The 10,732-nt window shown below is 37.0% G+C and overlaps 2 protein-coding genes across 2 annotated transcripts; both read right to left on the reverse strand.

Annotated features, from left to right (window-relative positions):
• Positions 1 to 1,929: 1,929 nt before the first annotated feature.
• On the reverse strand, positions 1,930 to 7,826 carry LOC111255494 (spectrin alpha chain-like). Its single transcript, XM_022817526.2, has 2 exons — positions 4,997 to 7,826; positions 1,930 to 4,590 (listed from the first exon to the last, which is right to left on the reverse strand). Exons 1-2 carry the CDS (start codon positions 5,496 to 5,498, stop codon positions 3,989 to 3,991), a joined length of 1,104 nt encoding a protein of 367 aa, XP_022673261.1. The 5' UTR covers positions 5,499 to 7,826; the 3' UTR covers positions 1,930 to 3,988.
• Positions 7,827 to 7,978: 152 nt separating this feature from the next.
• snf (U1 small nuclear ribonucleoprotein A snf) lies at positions 7,979 to 10,703 on the reverse strand. The gene is made up of 3 exons (XM_022817527.2): positions 10,024 to 10,703; positions 9,422 to 9,538; positions 7,979 to 8,936 (listed from the first exon to the last, which is right to left on the reverse strand). The coding sequence occupies exons 1-3, from the start codon at positions 10,231 to 10,233 to the stop codon at positions 8,589 to 8,591; spliced, it is 675 nt and encodes a 224-aa protein (XP_022673262.1). The 5' UTR covers positions 10,234 to 10,703; the 3' UTR covers positions 7,979 to 8,588.
• Between the last annotated feature and the right edge of the window lie 29 nt (positions 10,704 to 10,732).

Consider the following 10,732-nt stretch of genomic DNA (forward strand, 5'->3'; position numbering starts at 1 on the left):
AATTTATGAACTAGATTGGACCTCAGACCATCCTTTCACAGAGAAGAAATGTCTTTGGCAGGGGTTTGTATGTATACAGGTACATATACATAAAATAGTAACGTACTTGAAAAACACTAGCATTTAGAAACCAGACATACGTATCGGAATAGTAGCAGCACTTAGGGTCTGTTTTTTCTAAAGGATGGCCGCCTTAGGCTTGCCGACGAAATATTTCCAAATATATTTCAAATTATGAACCTTACCAATCTCAGAGTAAATTCAAAAGATCAAGTGCGAAATGACCTGCTACGTATATTTTAGTGTCTGATTATTCTCTAAATATAGTTTAGTCTATAAATTAGGTTGCTGTCATTTGGATACGCTGGGTAACATAAGCCTTTGATGAGAACTGTACATATTTTCAAGTAGTCATCGTTTGAAATATGAAGTCCAGTTGATAAGGTTATTATTGTGTGGATAGATTAAGATGTGACATTAAAACAAAACAATAGTAGCGCTATAAGAGAAATCAAAGATTGGATATGGGCCATTACAGTCTGAATTTTCAGGCGCGTTTGTAACCTACATGTAACCTAATTGTACGGGCTGATATACGATTTGTTAATCACTAACATTTATCTATTTTGTAGTACCTATATTTGTGATGAATACAGCAGTTGTCTTCGTTTACCTGTTGTTTTCCTTTTGATGAAACGTGAATATTCCAGGTTTACACTTCTAAGGATAGGGTGCATTCTTCAAAGGTTTCAAAATCTATCGGGCTCCACATGGGATGAAGTTTATCATAGAAAAACCTTGAATATGAAAATGATCAGACTCTTCAAGAGTTTAGTATTATACAGAAACAGCTGAGAATAAGAGCAGCAGTTGAGTAGTAAAAATGATTTAGCAGTAACTTCATCGCTGTCACAGCAAACCCAGAGAAGGAGCAAATGATGTTGCCAGGCAGAGCATCTGCGTCAAAGTAATTTGTCGTGATTTGTCAGCGTGAGTAAGGAACTAAGTAAATCCCAGTCTGAAGTACAATTTCACCAAACACGAAGAATCTCAACACGTGCGATAAACACAGCTTGATTAAAATGTCGCATAAGCTTGACCGATGCTTAGAACACAATGGGTTAAATACTCAGTTAATAAGGTTAGGTGGGGGATAAGAATAAGGAGAGACAACGTTCAAGCTAAAACGCGCCTTCAGTCGTAATAGGTATGTAAAGCCATAGGATGTATCATTATTTAGCGAGTGCAAACGCCGATGACGCGATGCTCGTGCTGTTAGAAAGGGATATGTTGCTAATCATATTATTAGACTATATATCTACGAAATTGATATATACATCGACAAAGATCTCAGGATATATACAAAGGAAACTAAGGGAAAGAGTTTGGTCGATGTTCTAGATTGCTGGAAAATAAATGAGTAACATTTTATTAATAAATTATATATACATTGATAAATACAGGTTCATAATAGCCAACATGTAAAGACGCACACAGTATGAATATATCCGACCGTTTTCCTAATAGCTAGCTTCGAGCTGCATTTATCTGCGGTTTAAGTATTAACACAAAAATATTATTTGACAATTAATTGGGATTTGCAACTCGTATTCTCCTGCAAGTAAGTGACATAACTTCCTCTAATAAAGCAATGTCTGTTAGAGTAAGTTAAGCCAAAAAAAGCTTCGGCTATCTCTTAAATCTGGTGTGTGTAGTTATTCGTCAGGTTGAAGCAAGAATCCGCTTCATGGAATTGAAACTTGAGCAGTGACTCACCCCTGATATACAAGGTAGGCTTCTGCCGATAAAACCCCTAACTGATTTCGTTCCAACTTGATTTTAATTAAATGAAGAGAGTTGGCTGCCTAGATGATCACTGATGTCTATATTTCGCACCGAAGCTTGCAAAAATGAGAAAAACTAAACAAATTTGGATGTGTCATACTAATGCATATTTATTCATCTCCTTCAAATCGTACATTCTTCATCTGTTTATTGATTAAGTGCATTGTAACATCGTTTTTTTTCACTTAAACAGTGCACTCACTCTGTTAACTTTTGTGCTAAATCTTGAACAAGCTTCAACTTTCGCGTGTGACATCTTCTATAATGTGATGACAATACAGAGAAAAACGTTTAACAATGACAAAAATTTGCTTATCGACAGATTTCTTTGTTACCGCTGTGATCTACATTGCACTGGCCCCGTGGCCAGAGTTAATTCCAAACGTTCATCCGAAGAGCTTAGCTTAACTTTGTTAAATATTGTTAGATGATTAACAATGGCAATAACATAAGTCTAAATCTTAAAATGAATTATTATGTGCAAAGTAACGAATTAAAAAGACTCACACCTTTTCAATAATATATGGTATTATCGAAAGGGATTTCAGGAATAAACCATACTTATTTCCAGATATACACTGTATGTTATGGAACAACAACAAACAAAACTCAATTAAAAAAGTTAGTCAGAATTAGCCTTTGTTCCACTATGTTGACCGAGTGAGTTCTCAGAGATTTCCCCACGAAGTGCTGTTTGCATTTATGCAATAAATTGTTAAGTTTTTGTTAATATAGACTACGTCATTGATAAAACGACCGTATCTGCAATATTTTAGTTCTTGATCACCATTGTGGCCTGCTAATGAACAACGAACTTTTTTTTTTAAATATGTGTAGACAAAGAGCTGGGTGTAGCGGATCTTCTACATATTCAACATACAGATAACATATGGATTATTCAAGTGCGTTGCATGACTAGGTCAAATGTTCAACGTCTATAGTGGATGCAAAGAAAATGTCTCAAGAGCTTGCATAAGTATAAGGAAGATCAGGATCCTCCTAGCTTCTAACCAGTATTAAGTCAAGCGTTGGCTCAGAGAAAAAGGTGTGCAATTATAGAAAGCATTCGCATAGGCTTTGCAATAATGCGCGAAATATCTAAACGTGGACTCTGGTGTTTGTACAAAGATTTAAAAGTGAAGCAAAAAATGCGTACGTCAGTTGTTATTAGCAATAAGATAATATGAGACTCTAGCATATATAGCATCGGGCGAATACATAGGCAAAGGTAACTAGACGAAAACATTTATAGAAATGTTATTTTTGTTATACCTCGGTGGACAGATAGGAATGCAGTTCTAGAATCAACAGATACAGGGACCCGCAGCACTCCACGTAATTTATCATCGGCTTTTGAAAAATCGGTCGAACCCTTAGCCGGAAGCGATAACGTTTTTTATCGAATCTAGTAGAATAAACGAAAACAAGCGGGCATCTTATAAGCAAAAAATATTAATCGAAACAAAGCTTTATCTACCCACGTGTTCTGTGCCCCAAATTGGAAGCACCAACCACACTAACTCTTAGCTATATTGATTACTTGCAAAAATAAGTCAGGTTACGACAAAAATTATCATTGGGTCATAGTGATGCTAGGTTCGTACTTCTAGGAAGCACTCACAACACTACTCAGATTGATCGAACAGAATGTTTCTTTGAACACACGTGCATATATAATACTACAGTAAAGAGCAAAAATACCCTGTGACATATCTTTTTAATGGAAGAAAGTCGGTGTGAATGCGACAACCTAAAATATTAAAAATCTTATAAGTGAGGAAATATATAATTATAATTAGAGTCTATCATTTCTACCATTACAAAGGCTGTTGATAATGATTATAGTAAGACAGGGCTGCCCGCCGGGTCCACCTGTTAGCCGATGCGATCATCGAAACTGCCCAACAGTAATACATTTCTTTAGGGCTAGTGGCTCGTCAAATATATGAAATATGTACGTATATATAGAATATATTTGAAGATATATTCTGTAAATGAGGATATGGATGACAAGATAAAGCAGCAATTGACACACATATAGATTCAGGATTTTTGTTTAAAAGGTATTTACATAATATCCGATTCCTGAGGAAGCATCATGGGTACTGGTCCATTACCCTGCATGAACGAATTGTTTGTTTAGTTACCGGAAACGAAGTAGTGCAAACATCGGAATGCAAATTAGCCATGAAAATCTGTGAAATTCGAAGGTGGCTCGCACTTTTGCGATTTCTTCATGTCTTATAGTTTCTTTATTTATTTCCTCTTCACGCCTGTTGACTTTGTTGACGAGGTTTTTCCAAATATCCTGCAAAGACACTACTGTGAGATGTGTATACGGATTACTAGGGACGTTTTCAAGGCTTCTCAACTTAGCGTCAAGCATGTCCAGTTCGTCGAATTCTACGCGAATATTGCACAGTGTTGCTGAAAACTGCGAAAACGTCTTTCGTAGTATAAACAGCTCTTCTATCGATTTGCATCGTACAGGGCTAATTAGGTTTTTTTCAGCTTTATGACACCACAAATGCAGTGCGACCGCTTTTCTGGCAAATTTAGCCAATAACTCATCGACCTTTTTGCATCTTGCGTACATTTCCATGAGCCGGATTTCGCGCGCCTCTGAAGTCTCACGAAGGGTGCGCCATCTCGCAAGCATCTGAGCATGTCTCTCTATAATTCTGCTTCTTAAACTATGATCACCTTTAAGAAGCTGATCCTTCAAGTCAAACAATGGATAAACTCCTGAAACAAATGTTGAACAAATTAGTAGAATTGCTTAATCGTTCGTTTCTATAATAGCGCCAAACATACATCGCAAGGCTCGCTGAAGCTACCACGCAAGAGTTTGAGCCTGATCTTTTTTTTTAGCCGACCATATGTTTCAGACCATTAATGAATTACTATCGTCTTTTTCTCGAGGAATAATCTTGTGAAAGCACATTTAATAATAGGAATTATAAGTTACATAAAAAGCTACGTTTTAGATGAATGAAAATTACATAGGTTACATACGCAATCTAATACATTCGGCTGTGCAAGATAATACATTATAAACGGGCTCTAGAGTAAGAACACTTGATTAACTTAACGCGAAAGGGTGTACTAAGGCCACATTTCAAATTAGGTCGGCAACCTCAAGCCTACATACCTTCTACAGCAAAAGCAGACAGTCTATTATTAAAGGCAATCTGCTTGTTAAGAAACACCAACACCGACGGAAGGGTTCGACCCAAATTTTCTTCGCTTATGTACACCTCCTTCTCTGCAATCCATTGCTCGATTCTTTCACACCGCCAGAGAAAGTGTAAATATCGTGAATTCGTCAAAGAACCGTTGTCGCACTGGTTCAGTGGTGGACAAAGGCGGTCCTGCGCGCTACTGCCCTTGCTAAAAGAGCTAACTGGATCATCCTTGCGGTATAACAGCGCGCAGCTGTCATATGCTTCTGATTCATCTCGGTAGTTGTTGGTCGTTCCATCGTTTATTATTTCTTCTGAAACCTCTTCAGCGATTGTCGTTAAATAATCGTTTGTGACTGACATTGGCGATACGCTGCTTGCCGTCGTGATAAACCGTTTTTTACGGAATAACGTAGCCATCTCGGCAGGTATCTGATTCCAGCGCTCGTGTTTTAGTTCGAGCTTAGCCATTCAGTCATAGATTTATCTATGCACGCATAAAATAACTACACAGTTTCTAAAAATGTCTCTCTTTAGACGGTAGACTCATGATTTGATGAATGGTGGAACTCGCGAGTGTTTTAGTCGACCGCCGAGTTAGAGCTGTGCCTGTGTGAGGGAAAGGAAACCGTCTCTCTCTAGATAAGCCAGCCCGACGCATTGCGAGATCGAGCTTTTGGAGCATTATCGTTTTACATGCTAATATAACATTACAACAAGGTAATGCAAAGTATTGAGCATATCCTCCCAAGACACAATCACTAATAAAGACAGATAAATCGCCATTCAAGTTTCCTATATCTGTCTTCTTTCTTTCATTTCACAGCGATATGCATCATTTACTTTCATATGAATTTTTGAAAAAAAATTTAGTTATTGATCTGAGTACGTTCTCCTCTTACGAGTAAATTTCACCAACCTTCGACTGGTCCGCCTTTTTACGTGTAGTATACGATTGCGTATTTTACAAGACATAGATGTAAAATTTAATCAGATTACAATTAGTCTAGAAGCAAACAAAAAAGAATGTTCAGTATAAAGGATGTATTGTTAAAAATAATATCGGTTTGTTGTAAATATAATTCTTAGGTCTCTTCATTCGAATTTACGATTGACAACAATATCACAAAATTAAGAATGGTTACTTGTGACCTGACAAATACATTTTCGCCTTTCTAGGACGATCAAGGCCTGGACTGACGGTTGGGCATGGAAGCGGTGTCAAAGTGCTCGTTCAAAGTACCTGTTGCAATAAAGTAACTACAAACATATTTTTTTTGAAAGAAAATTTGGTGATTTCGGTTTTGATATGGAAGTTGTGTGATAATATCCAACTTTCTATCATGTTTCTACGGTTTAGTGATCCCTTTTTTAAAAAAGTTCGATAAAAACAAAAAATGTAGTTCAATGTTACTTTATTTGCTAGACAATAACTAGACGAAGCCCGTGACACTGATAGTACTATGGATATGAACTACTTTTAAAAATTAAACAATTAAGTAAATTGTAGCACTTCAGCTGACAAGGTTTACTTGTTAGAATATATTAGGCAACGCTTTTATCGGATATTTTAATTGCTGGCTAGCTCCAACACGATACTTTAGGCATCTAAAATTATATAACATACTTATGTCTGCAAACTTAGACATTCCATATCCAAGTTGCACTATTGTAAACAATTAATTTATTTTCCATATGCGAAGTTTTATGGATAGCCCAACCAACGTCAACCTAAACTAAATAAGCTATGCAAAAGAGTATAGTATACGATTAACAATTACAAACTGTATATGAAAAGTTAACTTTGTTGACTTCATAAAAGTCTTTCAGTAATCCAATAAATCGTTATTCGTGTGTTGTGCGGTTTTGAGTAATGTTCTTAATCTCAGAAATACGTCAGATATTTGCCGCATTTAGCTTCGTCAAATAAGCTTCTATAGTTTGCAGTACGGCTCAATATATTACGCGACGCACTCGCTGTAGCCACACATATCGCTAAATTATTTGAATTTTTTTTACTCCGATCATAATTATTTTTACTCTAGCTAAAGTGAACTATCTAAGAGACATGTGCAACGCAATGTTTGCTGTTCATATGATGGCCCTATTCAAATAGTTCTGTCAATACGCATTGCGGTTACATTTTACACCAAGTTATATACTCATATTTTATCCAATTGTTTTCAATTTGTAAATGTTGAGTGCTGCTATTGTAGAGCTTAAAAAGATTCTTTCGTACCTTCTAGCTTCACATTGCTTATCCCATCCCTATTAGATCTTTAATCGACGGCAAATGCCTATTGGCAGCGTCGCCGATGCGTTGGATCGGACTTTTAATCGATCATGCTCCTTATGCTCCTTTTTTGCCATAGTCATTTATTGATAAGATAAATCATAGAGCTATGGCAAATAAGCAAGAACAACACAGTATGGACTGACAAATAAAGAACAGGAAAATATTTTGAAGCAAATTTATGAAAATTCCTTTCTTGATGCATCTTCTGATCCGTTTACTTTTAGAGCAGAAAAACATATTTGATTGATTAACGGTGTACTGTGATTAACAAACGTTTAAGCAGTAGCTAGTTTCAAACCGAATACTTTGTATGGCTCTTTCTTAACGCTGTTAGATTTAGGCGAATCATATGACCGCCTTTGTTAGACGGTGATCGGTTTGAAAGAGCAACTCTCTAATAATTATCTAAAAATTTAAAGTGACCCGAATGTACTCCCATAAACTATTAGTATTAAGATAACGCGTAGAACTAATGTAAGATTTGCACATCGGATGAGATTACAGCCGCTAATAACAATAAAATACCATTTTCTTTGTATTGCCGGCGCCTATTTCTATCAAGGCCACATTAAGTATAGCACTTTTATTATTTAATTTTCTGTCGCGATCGACTACCAGGTTGTCAGACTACCTCTACAGCAAGAATTGTAACCAATTTATTTTATTTAAATGTATGAATAAGGTTTATTTTACATGAACTTACTTTTTCCATCAAACATTTTCATTACTTCCGCTTTAACTCGATGATAATGTACACTGACCCAGGTTTTGGCGAATCTCACTCAAACTTACTTCATCCCTAAATTAAGCATTCGGATTTTTTGCGCAACGCTACAGTGGCATACATATCATCGCAAATTACATGCTCACTACGAAATCGTAAGCGCCCTAAACTCGTAGGTAAACGTTGTTATGAAATTGAACTCGTCATTTGCACTGTACAAAAACAGCACGAAGCAAATTTAGTCGAGACCATTCCTGTTCTATTGACTATACTCGAAAAAGTTCATCAAATAATGTACCAGAGGTTTCTCTTTGCGATGGCGGACGACAATTCTCGTAAGTGTGATACGTTTGCGTACTGGAATTCAACTAATTCTAAATAAAATATAATTGGCCCACGGTTCGCCAGTACCACTCAAGCAGATCGTTGTAACCACTAGCAAGAATTCACACTGAGCACAAAAAACAAGCTTTGTGTTTAGAGAACGAACAGTGATGATCGATTGGTGCCATCAACGGGATAATATTCGAAAAACGCGGCTCTACTTCTTCGCGAACGTAATTCGTATGGCGGCCGTTGGCGTCACTTTAAAGCCTTGTAAAGCGTTCTTTGCTGCTGATGACTGTATCTCATCCTCGTACTCAACAAAGGCAATATCCGGCCGCCCTGGGACCAACCGAACTTCTTTGAAACCAGGAAATTGGCCAAATAGCACATGCAGCATCACGTCGTTTGTTTCTTCCGGTAGTCCTGTCAGGAAGAGGATCGAATTCGGTGGCTGATCGGGAACGGGTCCTAATGACCCGACGCCTGCAGAAGTCTGAGTAACCTCCGGCACAGCTGCACTCGTGGTCTTTGCGGCAAGACCACCCTTCTTCACGGACTTCGACTGTAATGGTCACATAATAATCGCATAGGAACAATTTTTGAAAATCTATAATAAGAAGAGATGTAGCTGACGAAAGGCCTATTAGAGAAGGGGGTAATGCATAAGATAATTTAAATGGGACTGAAATGCTCCCTGCGACTGCCTTATCGTGTAAAATCGATTATTTCAAGTCAACCTCGTTCTTCTTGCTCTGGTTTTAGGAATTTAGATTACAATCGTTGTCGAAGTGAGTGCCTTAGTGCTTCTAAAAATATCGTTCTTAGCTTTTTTTTGCAATTCTAGACCGTACAAAGTTGATACGACTTAGGAGTCCGGTTCATCTTCAGTCGGTTACATTGGTGTTGCTTTTCCAAGCGTATGAATACGGCTGTCATAAAAAGTCAAATGAAAACCTTAATTAAAACAAATTGGAGTTTTCATATATATATATATATATATATATATATATATGTGTGTGTGTGTGTGGGGACGTATCTATTACTCACTACTTTTTCAACGGGTTTCTTTTGACGTTCCACGAAAGTTCCCTTCATTTTTGCGACCACATCGGAATCAGTCTTAGCATATTGGATACGCATCGGTTTGTCGAAGAACGGAAATCCCTACGGAAATTAAAAACAAATATTCAACTTCTCAAAAATCACTCTATTAATATGTTAGGTTGCCGCAGAACTGAGGATATTCTTTTTGATTTTGCGAAGAAATTTTCAGCATAGTGTCACTATTGAACATAGCTTATTCGAACGGTGATAAAGCTAGCCTTGAAAAGTGCATGAAGTAATGTTCATGTAATTCATGATTAAGTTCTTTACTTAATAATATTAAGAACAGGAAACGGGCCAGTTGTTGAATCAAAAATTTGATCTTGCTTTTATTTCTCATTTGTTGAAAGAGGAAACTCCTAAAAAGTCTCCTGAACTGGCAATTTGCTAACCAGTTTACTAAACCTTGAATATTATACCAATCTGAGCATTTGTTAGTCAAAGTTCCTAAAAACATTATTTTATTGATAACAGTATCCGATAGAATAAACCTTACGCTGTTTAAATTCGTATACGTGTTACGTTACAAGTGATATGTTACTTGCCTGCATTGATCGAAGTGCCTCGCTTGCCGCATTTATTTCTTTAAACGCAACGAAAGCCTGTCCACGCATCTTGAGAGTTTTTAATGCAATAATATCAAGTATTGGCCCAAACTGAGAGAAGATCGCGTAGAGAGATTTCTTTAATTCATCTTTTTTTACTTTTTCATTCAAATTATTAATATAGATCGTGTTATTCGGTCGCATATCCATTGTGACTATTTGTGTTTAGGGTAGTTCACTCAATAATACGGTCACAACAAATGATTAGACTAACGGACCTTTTATCACGACGGAACTCTCGTGGATAATGAAAATGGAATTGGTGAAGTACGCACTATCTTTTCACAATCCTATCCAGAACAATCCGCTTATTATCGTTTTCGCCGATGAGACCGGACAGCATATTGGACACGCGCGTTGCTTACCGGGTAGATCTCAACCCTTGGCCCCCTCGACCCCTTCTGGCAGCAAACTTTTTTAACCTATTGTTACTCGTTAATGAATCTGTTATGTTATCAAATATTGCCCGGCTCATTTACAGAAACTTTGATCTCGTTATTGCTGCATAGAGTTTCTTAGATCTGCTTAGAGTACGACTAACAGTTCGACGCGCCGGAATGGATGCGTGCAATTTTGTTTAAAATGCAAAAATTTAAATTAAAATTGAGCCGTACTTGTCTGATTTGTCAAGAACCTGCTCAAACGTTTC

The sequence above is a fragment of the Varroa destructor genome, unplaced genomic scaffold, assembly GCF_002443255.2.
Source record: "Varroa destructor unplaced genomic scaffold, Vdes_3.0 BEIS01000001.1, whole genome shotgun sequence".
NCBI lineage: Eukaryota > Metazoa > Arthropoda > Arachnida > Mesostigmata > Varroidae > Varroa > Varroa destructor.